General features: G+C 49.3%; 1 protein-coding gene across 6 annotated transcripts in view; it reads left to right on the top strand.

Annotated features, from left to right (window-relative positions):
- SCUBE2 (signal peptide, CUB domain and EGF like domain containing 2) overlaps positions 1-14,783 on the top strand; it is an 83,398-nt gene that overhangs the window by 53,626 nt on the left and 14,989 nt on the right. For 4 of the 6 annotated variants that reach the window (XM_069965020.1, XM_069965022.1, XM_069965019.1 and 1 more), the window contains exons 15-18: positions 812-952; positions 1,141-1,344; positions 6,584-6,748; positions 11,753-11,920. In XM_069965020.1, coding sequence (XP_069821121.1) covers positions 812-952; positions 1,141-1,344; positions 6,584-6,748; positions 11,753-11,920 — 678 coding nt within the window. The remainder of the gene's footprint in view (positions 1-811; positions 953-1,140; positions 1,345-6,583; positions 6,749-11,752; positions 11,921-14,783) is intronic. The other 2 variants (XM_069965021.1, XM_069965023.1) reach the window with 2 other exon arrangements.

Below are 14,783 nucleotides of genomic sequence, written 5' to 3'. Positions count from 1 at the left end.
TAATAAGATATCAGCCTCTCCTCTTATATCACTGCTGTACTGTAATAAGATGATATCAGCCTCTCCTCTTATATCACTGCTGTACTGTAATAAGATATAAGCCCCTCCTCTTATATCACTGCTGTACTGTAATAAGATATCAGACTCTCCTCTTATATCACTGCTGTACTGTAATAAGATATCAGCCTCTCCTCTTATATCACTGCTGTACTGTAATAAGATATCAGCCTCTCCTCCTATATCACTGCTGTACTGTAATAAGATGATATCAGCCTCTCCTCTTATATCACTGCTGTACTGTAATAAGATATCAGCCTCTCCTCTTATATCACTGCTGTACTGTAATAAGATATCAGCCTCTCCTCTTATATCACTGCTGTACTGTAATAAGATATCAGCCTCTCCTCTTATATCACTGCTGTACTGTAATAAGATATCAGCCTCTCCTCTTATATCACTGCTGTACTGTAATAAGATATCAGCCTCTCCTCTTATATCACTGCTGTACTGTAATAAGATGTGACTGATATAACGCTCCTGCAGTGATATAAGAGTATCATGTTCCTGGGCCTGTTAGACACCCTGGGAGGTATATGGCGGTGCTGTAGGTAATAACACAGGATACCACTGTAATAACACGGTCTTACGGTAGTGATCATTATGCCGCGCAGATCAGACACGGAGGCGGCAATAAGTGGAGTCTGAGAAGGTAAACAAGTATTATGTGCGGATCAGAGCGTCTGGGCTGCGGGTTATTATACCCTTACCATGTGATCACCGCCTCTGCCGCTTCTCTTTCATCTCTGCGTAGAGAGACAGTCGCACGTCTACGAGAGCCTGAGCTACGTAAACATAACATGCCGGAGACGGCCCAGCGGACGTAAGAGCCCCGCCAAGGAGACGCTGCTCAGCGCTCACTTAGAGCTGGACGTAAACCACAAGGAGGTGACAGGTTGGTTCACTAACACGCTGCCGCTGCCTAACACTTACCGCCCGCTTCTCTGTCCTGATCACAAGTATCTCCTGTTTTTGTATTCCGGAAACACGATGGGTGATGGTTGTCGGCGCCGTAGCACTGGTGAACTCTGCAGGCGCCAATACTTATGCAACGCTCTGCTGTTCTTCCTCCCTCTATCCCAGAGACCTGCAGCCTCAGCTGTGTACGGGGGAAAGCCGAAAAAAGGCTGCGCAAGACTATCCGGACCCTGCGAAAGGCCATGAGTAAGGACCACTTCCATGTCCGGCTGTCCGGGAGGGACTTTGAGGTGTCTAGGAAGACGCCCCGGTCATCGGAGAACCAGGAGACGTGCGGGAGCGGGCAGATCCGCGTGGACAACAGATGCGGTAAGCGGCTTCATTCTGTAACACAGTCCGTGTGCAGTACCAGAACACACCCATAGTCTGCGTCCCGCTCCATTCAAACCACTATATACTGCACTCTGTGGATATATCCTGCAGCTGTCGTATTCAGCCGCTATATATTGCACTCTGCACATATATACCGCAGCTGTGATATACAACCACCACATACTTCACTCTGCACATATATCCTGCAGCTGTGATATACAACCACCACATACTTCACTCTGCACATATGTCCTGCAGCTGTGATATACAACCACCATATACTACAGTCTGCACATATATCCTGCAGCTGTGGTATACAGCCACCACATACTGCACTCTGCACATATATCCTGCAGCTGTGGTATACAACCACCACATACTACAGTCTGCACATATATACCGCAGCTGTGATATACAGCCACCACATACTGCACTCTGCACATATATCCTGCAGCTGTGATATACAGCCACCATATACTACAGTCTGCACATATATCCTGCAGCTGTGATATACAGCCACCATATACTACAGTCTGCACATATATCCTGCAGCTGTGATATACAACCACCACATACTGCACTCTGCACATATATACCGCAGCTGTGATATACAGCCACCACATACTGCACTCTGCACATATATCCTGCAGCTGTGATATACAGTCACCATATACTACAGTCTGCACATATATCCTGCAGCTGTAATATACAACCACCACATACTACAGTCTGCACATATATCCTGCAGCTGTGGTATACAACCACCATATACTACAGTCTGCACATATGTCCCACAGCTGTTATATACAACCACCACATACTGCACTCTGCACATATATCCTGCAGCTGTGGTATACAGCCACCATATACCGCACAGTGCACATATATCCTGCAGCTGTGATATACAACCACCACATACTGCACTCTGCACATATATCCTGCAGCTGTGGTATACAGCCACCATATACTACAGTCTGCACATATATCCTGCAGCTGTCATATACAACCACCACATACTACAGTCTGCACATATATCCTGCAGCTGTGATATACAACCACCATATATTGCACTCTGCACATATATCCTGCAGCTGTGATATACAACCAACATATACTATAGTCTTCACATATAACCTGCAGCTGTGGTATACAACCACCATATACTACAGTCTGCACATATGTCCCGCAGCTGTTATATACAACCACCACATACTGCACTCTGCACATATATCCTGCAGCTGTGATCTACAACCACCACATGCTACAGTCTGCACATATATACCACAGCTGTGATATACAACCACCACATACTGCACTCTGCACATATATACCACAGCTGTGATATACAACCACCACATACTGCACTCTGCACATATATCCTGCAGCTGTGATACACAACCACCATATACTGCACTCTGCACATATATCCTGCAGCTGTGATATACAACCACCATATATTGCACTCTGCACATATATCCTGCAGCTGTGATATACAACCACCATATACTACAGTCTGCACATATATCCTGCAGCTGTGATATACAACCACCATATATTGCACTCTGCACATATATCCTGCAGCTGTGATATACAACCACCATATACTGCACTCTGCACATATATACCGCAGCTGTGATATACAACCACCATATATTGCACTCTGCACATATATCCTGCAGCTGTGATATACAACCACCATATACTACACTCTGCACATATATCCTGCAGCTGTGATATACAACCACCAAATACTGCACTCTGCACATATATCCTGCAGCTGTGATATACAACCACCATATATTGCACTCTGCACATATATCCCGCAGCTGTGATATACAACCACCATATACTGCACTCTGCACATATATCCTGCAGCTGTGGTATACAACCACCATATACCGCACAGTGCACATATATGCTGGAGCTGTGGTATACAGCTGCCATATACTGTGCTCGTTCTGGAGCTGTGATGTACAACCACCATATACTGTGCTCTGCACATATATCCTAAGGCTATGTTCACACAACGTAATTTTTTTTATTAATCACGGACGTTGTTGCTGATTTGCAACAACAGCTGTGATTAATAGAAAATTAATGTTGCACTGCAGTCGATGGAATCCTGGCCGGAGTGTATATATATATATATACACAGCACACAGCAGCCACACAGACATGTCAGTTCACATAATGGACACACGTTACATATATACGCACGGATGTAATATATATATACACACGGATGTAATATATATACACACGGATGTAATATATATATACACACGGATGTAATATATATACGCACGGATGTAATATATATATATATACACACGGATACGCCCGCATCCCAATTCAACAGAAGTGAAGATCATTCTGCTGGTACTGCAGTACTGACTGTGTTCTGCGACACGGCCGGTTTCTTACAGCGTGTGAACCCGGCCTAAAACTGTAATATACAGCCATTATGTACTCTGCGTATATATTCAGATATACCACCGCCATGTACTGCATTTTGCTCATATATCTAGCAGCTGTGATATACAACCGCCATATACTGCACTGTGCACATAAATCCTGTAGGTGAGATACACACTGCCTCAATGTGACACCCTGTAATACATATATTTCTTCTTATTTAAATATCATTGATCCCTCCGCCCACTGACCATGTTGCCCCTCCCCCGTCAGGTTACGCTTCTCCTGCCATTTTTGCCCACCATCTGTCCTGCCATGTTGAATCTGTCCTGCCATGTTGCGCCTCCCCCATCAAGTTGCCCCTCCACCGTCATGTTTCGCCTCTCCTGCCATATTGCCTCAGTTTTGCCTCTCCCGCCATATTTTATCTCTCCCACCATGTTTCGCCTCTCCTGCCATGTTTGACCTGTATGTTTCTCCTCTCCCGCCATGTTCCATCTCTCCCGCCATGTTTCGCCTGTATATTTCGCCTCTCCCGTCATGTTTTGCCTATGTTTTTACTCTCCTGCCATGTTCCATCTCTCCCGCCATGTTTCGCCTGTATGTTTTGCCTCCCCCGCCATGTTTCGCCTATATGTTTTTACTCTTCCATAATATTCTATCTCTCTCGCCATGTTTGCCTGTATGTTTTGCCTCTCCCGTCATGTTCCATCTCTCCCGCCATGTTTCGCCTGTATGTTTTTACTCTTCCATAATATTCCATCTCTCCCGCCATGTTTCGCCTGTATGTTTCGCCCCACCCCCCAATATTTGTATAACTTATCATTCTTGCAGCAGGATTGGAGGATTAACCCTTCCCTCTCCAGCAGATCCAGTAGATTGCGGCAGTGATGGGAGATTTGCGGCGACACTTTGGGGCAGGGAACGTCCGCCGTGACCTCACCACTGAGTTCACATCCAGCAGTGTGAGAGCTGCGAGTGCGGGGGACGGAGTGTGAATGGAGGCGGGGGCCTTTGTGGCCACTAATCCGGAGCGCCCCCTGCGGGGCCCCACTTTACATCACAAAAGTTCCAGAGGATTAAAGCCCCAGTTGTGTGGAGACCCCCGAACAGGGAGAGTGACAAAAGCCCCCGCTACAGAGGGCAGCCATTGTCCCCGACCAAACCAGCACAAATCCTCATTCTTTAATCCCCCGAGTCAATAGGGTCCCGGGGTGGAGGCGGCCGCCGCGGCATCGGGACCCCTGATGAATATCCCCCCCCCCCCCATGTGCACCGCCGCACCACGGGGTCAGGGAGCCGCGTCCAGCCCTCACATTTATACAGAACCCAGATCTGGGGGTCACAGGAGGGACAGCTACATCCAGACATGTGACCTGCAGTCCTATGTAACACCACAGATAACACAGTGATATCTCTGAGTACAGATAATGTAGTAGATGTCCCCTGCAGTCCTATGTAACAGCACAGATAACAGTGATATCTATGAGTACAGATAATGTAGTAGATGTCCCCTGCAGTCCTATGTAACAGCACATATAACACAGTGATATCTCTGAGTACAGATAATGTAGTAGTCACCTGCAGTCCTATGTAACACCACAGATAATGTAATAGCCACCTGCAGTCCTATGTAACAGCACAGATAACAGTAATATCTCTGAGTACAGATAATGTAGTAGATGTCCCCTGCAGTCCTATGTAACACCACAGATAACACAGTGATATCTCTGAGTACAGATAATGTAGTAGATGTCACCTGCAGTCCTATGTAACACCACAGATAACACAGTGATATCTCTGAGTACAGATAATGTAGTAGATGTGACCTGCAGTCCTATGTAACACCACAGATAACACAGTGATATCTCTGAGTACAGATAATGTAGTAGATGTGACCTGCAGTCCTATGTAACACCACAGATAACACAGTGATATCTCTGAGTACAGATAATGCAGCAGATCTGACCTGCAGTCCTATGTAACACCACAGATAACACAGTGATATCTCTCTGAGTACAGATAATGTAGATGTGACCTGCAGTCCTATGTAACAGCACAGATAACAGTGATATCTCTGAGTACAGATAATGTAGTAGTCACCTGAAGTCCTATGTAACAGCACAGATAACACAGTGATATCTCTGAGTACAGATAATGTAGTAGGTGTCACCTGCAGTCCTATGTAACAGCACAGATAACACAGTGATATCTCTGAGTACAGATAATGTAGTAGTCACCTGCAGTCCTATGTAACAGCACAGATAACACAGTGATATCTCTGAGTACAGATAATGTAGTAGGTGTCACCTGCAGTCCTATGTAACAGCACAGATAACACAGTGATATCTCTGAGTACAGATAATGTAGTAGTCACCTGCAGTCCTATGTAACAGCACAGATAACACAGTGATATCTCTGAGTACAGATAATGTAGTAGTCACCTGCAGTCCTATGTAACACGGTGATACATCTCTCTACCTGTGTCAGTCTTCACTGCTGTTCTCTCATTACATTCATACATTAGGATGAGCAGAACTGCCCATCTCTACCAGACTCCAGAGCTGCACTCATGGTTCTGCTGGAATCTGTCACCCCCTCCCCCCTACCTCTAGTAGTTTACTTGAGCTGCTATATACAGGGATCTCTAGAAGTACTGAGTTACATTGTGTGGAGTTACCCTTTAATGACATCTCTCTCTCTCTCATTACGACCTGGATCTCACTTTACTACACGTTGCGTTACTTGTTTTAATGACGCCCGATCAGCGCTCACCCGGCTCCGCCCACTAATCAGCGCGGTTTTCTCCTCTTTCTATCAGCTAGCTGCCGTGCCGGAACGTACTACGACGAGGACAAGGAGCAGTGCGTCTTATGTCCACACGGAACGTATCAGAGCGAGGACGGGCAGATAACGTGTGACATCTGCCCCGACCAACGAGACCACCAAAAGCTCAGCGGAGCTCGAGACGTATCAGAGTGCGGAGGTAATAGAGGCAGGGCTCACCACTGGGGCAGAAGTCTTGTACTCCCCTCCAGAGCTGCACTCACTATTCTGCTGTTACATCATCTCATCCTCCAGAGCTGCACTCACTATTCTGCTGTTACATCATGTCTCATCCTCCAGAGCTGCACTCACTGTTCTGCTGTTACATCATGTCTCATCCTCCAGAGCTGCACTCACTATTCTGCTGTTACATCATCTCATCCTCCAGAGCTGCACTCAATATTCTGCTGTTACATCATGTCTCATCCTCCAGAGCTGCACTCACTATTCTGCTGTTACATCATGTCTCATCCTCCAGAGCTGCACTCACTATTCTACTGTTACATCATGCCTCATCCTCCAGAGCTGCACACACTATTCTGCTGTTACATCATCTCTCATCCTCCAGAGCTGCACTCACTATTCTGCTGTTACATCATGTTTCATCCCCTAGAGCTACACTCACTATTCTGCTGTTACATCATCTCTCATACTCCAGAGCTGCACTCACTATTCTGCTGTTACATCATTTCTCATCCTCCAGAGCTGCACTCACTATTCTGCTGTTACATCATGTTTCATCCCCTAGAGCTACACTCACTATTCTGCTGTTACATCATTTCTCATCCTCCAGAGCTGCACTCACTATTCTGCTGTTACATCATGTTTCATCCCCTAGAGCTACACTCACTATTCTGCTGTTACATCATTTCTCATCCTCCAGAGCTGCACTCACTATTCTGCTGTTACATCATGTCTCATCCTCCAGAGCTGCACTCACTATTCTACTGTTACATCATGCCTCATCCTCCAGAGCTGCACACACTATTCTGCTGTTACATCATCTCTCATCCTCCAGAGCTGCACTCACTATTCTGCTGTTACATCATGTTTCATCCCCTAGAGCTACACTCACTATTCTGCTGTTACATCATTTCTCATCCTCCAGAGCTGCACTCACTATTCTACTGTTACATCATGCCTCATCCTCCAGAGCTGCACACACTATTCTGCTGTTACATCATTTCTCATCCTCCAGAGCTGCACTCACTATTCTGCTGTTACATCATGTTTCATCCCCTAGAGCTACACTCACTATTCTGCTGTTACATCATTTCTCATCCTCCAGAGCTGCACTCACTATTCTGCTGTTACATCATGTTTCATCCTCCAGAGCTGCACTCACTATTCTGCTGTTACATCATGTCTCATCCCCCAGAGCTGCACTCACTATTCTGCTGTTACATCATTTCTCATCCTCCAGAGCTGCACTCATTATTTTGCTGTTACATCATGTCTCATCCCCCAGAGCTGCACTCACTATTCTGCTGTTACACCATGTCTCATCCTCCAGAGCTGCACTCATTATTTTGCTGTTACATCATGTCTCATCCTCCAGAGCTGCACTCATTATTCTGCTGTTACATCATGTCTCATCCCCCAGAGCTGCACTCACTATTCTGCTGTTACACCATGTCTCATCCTCCAGAGCTGCACTCATTATTTTGCTGTTACATCCTGTCTCATCCTCCAGAGCTGCACTCATTATTTTGCTGTTACATCATGTCTTATCCCCCGGTCACCTCCAACTAGCTGACAGCTCTGGAGGTGGCTACAGTACAAACACTGAATGTGTAGAAAATATGGAATATGGAGGACGACGGGGAATAGTTTCCCCCCAAAATGTGGCTGTAGCTCCACCTACCAAGGCTATAATGTCCGGGAAGTAATCTGATATCATACACTGTCAATCTGTGAGAAAATAATCGCCCTCTGCGCCGATCAGTGATCTGAAAGAATGGAGAGAAGGCTGGAGCAACATCTAGTGGTCAGCAGACGAACTGCGGCAGTACATGTACTGTAATCTGCTGCATATTATAACTGATCACTGCTGGAGCCGACTGTTTATACCAAGCGTTATAGAGACTGTGCAGCAATATAGTCCCCTCCATCTGTGTGACAGCCGGCAATACAGTCCCCTCCATCTTGTGACAGCTGGCGGTACAGTTCCCTCCATCTGTGTGACAGCCGGCGGTACAGTTCCCTCCATCTGTGTGACAGCCGGCAGTACAGTCCCCCTCCATCTTGTGACAGCCGGCAGTACAGTCCTCTCCATCTGTGTGACAGCCGGTAGTACAGTCCTTTCCATCTGCGTGACAGCCGGCAGTACAGTCCTCTCCATCTGTGTGACAGCCGGCAGTACAGTCCTCTCCATCTGTGTGACAGTTGGCAGTACAGTCCTCTCCATCTGTGTGACAGTTGGCAGTACAGTCCTTTCTATCTGTGTGACAGCCGGCAGTACAGTCCTCTCCATCTGTGTGACAGCCGGCAGTACAGTCCTCTCCATCTGTGTGACAGTTGGCAGTACAGTCCTCTCCATCTGTGTGACAGCCGGCAGTACAGTCCCCTCCATCTGTGTGACAGCCGGCAGTACAGTCCCCTCCATGTGTGTGACAGCCGGCAGTACTGTCCCCTCGATCTGTGTGACAGCCGGCAGTACAGTCCCCTCCATTTGTGTGACAGCCGGCAGTACAGTCCCCTCCATCTGTGTGACAGCCGGCAGTACAGTCCTCTCCATCTGTGTGGTAGCCGGCAGTACAGTCCACTCCATCTGTGTGGTAGTCGGCAGTACAGTCCACTCCATCTGTGTGACAGCCGGTAGTACAGTCCTTTCCATCTGTTTGACAGCTGGCAGTACTGTCCCCTCCATCTGTGTGACAGGAAGGAGTACAGTCATTTCCATCTGTGTGACAGCCGGCAGTACAGTCCCCCTCCATCTTGTGACAGCCGGCGGTACAGTTCCCTCCATCTGTGTGACAGCCGACAGTACAGTTCCCTCCATGTGTGTGACAGCCGGCAGTACAGTCCCCTCCAACTGTGTGACAGCCGGCAGTACCAGTAGTGGATTATAATAGGGGCGTTTTGGGCGGCAGCCCGGAGCCCTGAGTTCCTGGGGGGCCCATGACCACCCACAAAGACTTATACTGTCAGTGGTGTACTGTCTCCTGACTACACTTCCGCCATGATTTGCAAAAAATCACAGTTTTTTATGGCAATTTTGCACAAATCAGGACATCATGACATTATCTATACTGTACTATGAACGCCAGGCTAGTGCCGCCATAGTTACAGTGGGGTGGGGGGGCCCAGGCTAGTGCTGCCATAGTTACAGTGGGGTGGGGGGGCCCAGGCTTGGTGAACAGCCCGGGGCCTATGGTGAAGTTTATCCGCCCCTGGGCAGTACAGTCCCCTCCATCTGTGTGACAGCCGGCAGTACTGTCCCCTCCATCTGTGTGACAGCCGGCGGTACAGTTCCCTCCATCTGTGTGACAGCCGGCGGTACAGTTCCCTCCATCTGTGTGACAGCCGGCAGTACAGTTCCCTCCATCTGTGTGACAGCCGGCGGTACAGTCCCCTCCATCTGTGTGACAGCCGGCCGTACTGTTCCCTCCATCTGTGTGACAGCCGGCAGTACAGTCCCCCTCCATCTTGTGACAGCTGGCGGTACAGTTCCCTCCATCTGTGTGACAGCCGGCGGTACAGTTCCCTCCATCTGTGTGACAGCCGGCAGTACAGTCCCCCTCCATCTTGTGACAGTTGGCAGTACAGTCATTTCTATCTGTGTGACAGCCGGCAGTACAGTCCTCTCCATCTGAGTGACAGCCAGTAGTACAGTCCTTACCATCTGAGTGACAGCCGGAAGTACAGTCCTCTCCATCTGTGTGACAGCCAGTAGTACAGTCCTTTCCATCTTTGTGACATCCAGCAGTACAGTCCTTTCCATCTGTGTGACAGCCGGCAGTACAGTTCCCTCTATCTGTGTGACAGCCGGCAGTACAGTTCCCTCTATATGTGGGACAGCCGGCAGTACAGTTCCCTCTATCTGTGTGACAGCCGGCAGTACTGTCCCCTCCATCTGTGTGACAGCCGGCAGTACAGTCATTTCTATCTGTGTGACAGCCGGCAGTACAGTCCTCTCCATCTGTGTGACAGCCAGTAGTACAGTCCTTACCATCTGAGTGACAGCCGGAAGTACAGTCCTCTCCATCTGTGTGACAGCCAGTAGTACAGTCCTTTCCATCTTTGTGACATCCAGCAGTACAGTCCTTTCCATCTGTGTGACAGCCGGCAGTACAGTTCCCTCTATCTGTGTGACAGCCGGCAGTACAGTTCCCTCTATATGTGGGACAGCTGGCAGTACAGTTCCCTCTATCTGTGTGACAGCCGGCAGTACAGTTCCCTCTATATGTGGGACAGCCGGGAGTACAGTTCCCTCTATCTGTGTGACAGCTGGCAGTACAGTTCCCTCTATCTGTGTGACAGCCGGCGGTACAGTCCCCTCCATGTGTGTGACAGCCGGCAGTACAGTTCCCTCTATATGTGGGACAGCCGGCAGTACAGTTCCCTCTAGCTGTGTGACAGCCGGCAGTACAGTTCCCTCTATATGTGGGACAGCCGGCAGTACAGTCCTCTCCATCTGTGTGACAGCCGGCAGTACAGTTCCCTCTATCTGTGTGACAGCCGGCAGTACAGTTCCCTCTATATGTGGGACAGCCGGCAGTACAGTTCCCTCTATATGTGGGACAGCCGGCAGTACAGTCCTCTCCATCTGTGTGACAGCCGGCAGTACAGTTCCCTCTATCTGTGTGACAGCCGGCAGTACAGTTCCCTCTATATGTGGGACAGCCGGCAGTACAGTTCCCTCTATATGTGGGACAGCCGGCAGTACAGTTCCCTCTATCTGTGTGACAGCCGGGAGTACAGTTCCCTCTATCTGTGTGACAGCCGGCAGTACAGTCCCCTCCATGTGTGTGACAGCCGGCAGTACAGTTCCCTCTATCTGTGTGACAGCCGGCAGTACAGTTCCCTCTATCTGTGTGACAGCCGGCAGTACAGTTCCCTCTATCTGTGTGACAGTCGGCAGTACAGTTCCCTCTATATGTGGGACAGCCGGCAGTACAGTCCTCTCCATCCGTGGTCAATGTTCTCTTTTTCTGTCTTTCAGGTTTGTGTTCTCCGGGTGAATTCTCCTCCGATGGCTTCCGGCCCTGCGCTCCATGTCCTCTGGGGACGTATCAGCCGGAATCAGGACGAACATCTTGTCTCTTCTGCGGTGGAGGATTAACAACCAAACACAGCGGAGCCTCCTCATTCCACCACTGCGAAACTAGAGGTGAGCGCAGCTCTGGAGTATAATATAGGATCAGTAATGTAATATATGTACACAGTGACCCCACCAGCAGAATAGTGAGTGCGGCTCTGGAGTATAATACAGGATCAGTAATGTAATGTATGTACACAGTGACCCCACCAGCAGAATAGTGAGTGCAGCTCTGGGGTATAATACAGGATGTAACTCAGGATCAGTAATGTATGTACACACTGACCCCACCAGCAGAATAGGGAGTGCAGCTCTGGAGTATAATATAGGATCAGTAATGTAATGTATGTACACAGTGACCCCACCAGCAGAATAGTGAGTGCGGCTCTGGAGTATAATACAGGATCAGTAATGTAATGTATGTACACAGTGACCCCACCAGCAGAATAGTGAGTGCAGCTCTGGGGTATAATACAGGATGTAACTCAGGATCAGTAATGTATGTACACACTGACCCCACCAGCAGAATAGGGAGTGCAGCTCTGGAGTATAATATAGGATCAGTAATGTAATGTATGTACACAGTGACCCCACCAGCAGAATAGTGAGTGCGGCTCTGGAGTATAATACAGGATCAGTAATGTAATGTATGTACACAGTGACCCCACCAGCAGAATAGTGAGTGCAGCTCTGGAGTATAATACAGGATGTAACTCAGGATCAGTACAAGATTAGTAATGTAATGTAAGTACACATAGATCCCACTAGCAGAATGGTGAGTGCAGCTCTGGAGTATAATACAGGATCAGTAATGTAATGTATGTACACAGTGACCGCACCAGCAGAATACTGAGTGCAGCTCTGGAGGGTGTGGTTACTGGGTGTGTCTGTGTTTGCTGCTGAGTTCCACACATCCAGACTTCCAGGAGGAGAGAGGCTGATTTACCACCTGCTTCCCCAGGAAGGTGGCAGCTTCCTGGGAGAGTTTTCAGCATGGATCCCCTGACCTCCACCTCCCGGTCAAGGCCGGCGGGGGGTGTAGAGAGTAAGCTACCGGCCAGCGCTCCGGCTGGAGGGGTAAGAAGATCGAGTAGGGTTCGCAGCAATGTGGACCCAGCCCTTCCAGCGACGGATGGAAGCCGCAAGGTTTCTGATGTTGATACAAAGCCTGCAAGTAAGGTGAGCGGAAGACGGGGTGCAGGTGCAGCTGCACGGAGGGGCTCCCAGGAGAGTCAGGTGGTGGAGCAGTGGGGTCTCAGGGGGCCCAGGGAGTCTGCAGCCACCTATGGCACCAGGATAGCTGCAAAGCTTACTGAGTATGAGCAGCTGGGAAAGATACTGAAGGGGTTAAGAGAAGACCTGAGCTTTGCTAAGCACAGAGCCAGCTCAGCCCCAAAGAAGCAGAAGCCTGGGTTTACAGCCAAGGTGAAGTCTCTGCAGCAGGAGGTGAGAGAGCTGGAGCTGCAGAGGATGGTTATCCTGGAGGGCAGCGATATTTTCAGAGAGAAGCTCCTCAATGCGGACAGATTTGCGAGTATGAAATCCCCAAAGAAGGAGGAGGAGGAGGATGATGGGGGTGATTGTTCCGCAGATGGTGAGAGCAGTAGTGAGGAAGAGGAAGGAGAAGACATAGAAGCTGGAGAGACCACTGTGACAGCGAGTCTGGAGGACTTGGCTACAAAATCCCCCAGTGCACAAGTGGTGGATGAGTCCCAGCTGAGTCTACCTGCAGGACAAGTGGCCTTACCAACATCTTCAGGAGAAGGCTCTACAGAGGATGATGATGGTGGTGATGATGATGATGATGATGACGACAACGACTCTGGAGGAGCTCTGCTTGCACAGATAAAACAAATTGAATCCCCAGTGCACATGGAGAACTTCAGCTTTGGAGATGACCTGGGGATGGAGAGTTTAATTAAAAAGAAGAGGAAAGGCAGAAAAAAGAGGAAGAAGCCAGCAGAGCAGGTGAACCTGGTGTATGTTCCCTTTGTGCAGTCTGGGGCGGCTGGAAAGTCGTCTCAGGGTGCAGATACTGGTAATCTGACTGTCCCCGCTTCTGCTACTGTGGAGCGGGGCCAGAAAGCCAGTAAGAGTACAACCAAGATGGCGGAGAGCGCCGGCCTCGCTGGTCAGGGTAGTGAGGTCGGTAACGGTGTAGGAGCGGCCGGGGGGCCGGACAGTTTGGTGGCTGAGGTGACGTGTGCAGGGCGCTCTTCTGCAGGTAAAGGGAGGAGTGTCCCAGTGCCAGCGGCTGGCACATTGCCCGGGCGGTCGGGCATCAAAACCAAGCTTGTGGGCGATCCTTTGAGTGGACCTGGAGCTGCAGGATGCTCCTCTGCAGGCAAAGGGAGGAGTGTGCAGGCCTCAGGAGAAGCCACAAGCGCCAGCGATAATCGTACTGCCGGGGACAGAGCAAGCAGTAAAGAGACTGTAATGTCAGGTGCCTGTCTGGTGCCGCAGGTACACACCAATGGACATGGACAGATTTCTGACAGCCATAACATTAATGAAGCCATGCTTCAGGCGGTGCAGGAGATTGAGGCAGAGGTGCTGGCTGAGGCTGAGGGCCGGACAGGTGGCAATGCTGCATCTCCCCATGTTAAGGGGAAGACGGTTGCCCAGTCAAATGTGCCCGGGGATGCCAAGGATGCCACTGCTAATGCCAGAGCTACTACTAATATATCCTGTAGTAATGTAATAAAGCCAGCCAGACTACAGGTAGGCCAGTCCAGCCCAGCTAGGCAGGAAATGATTAATCCTGGTGTTAATGTTTCTTCTGTGGTTGCTGGGGGTAGTGGGGATGGTCCGGCTGCCCCCCCAGTGGTGGCCGCTCCAGTAAGGAGCTATGCCAACGTCACTGCTGGGGGAACTAGGGGATCCTCATCTCTTAATCCAGGAGAAGGTAACTTGCAACGACGCCTCCTGGAGGCGT

Source organism: Dendropsophus ebraccatus, chromosome 4 (genome assembly GCF_027789765.1).
Source record: "Dendropsophus ebraccatus isolate aDenEbr1 chromosome 4, aDenEbr1.pat, whole genome shotgun sequence".
NCBI classification, from domain to species: Eukaryota; Metazoa; Chordata; class Amphibia; order Anura; family Hylidae; genus Dendropsophus; species Dendropsophus ebraccatus.
This window is presented reverse-complemented; position numbering and strand designations above follow the sequence as displayed.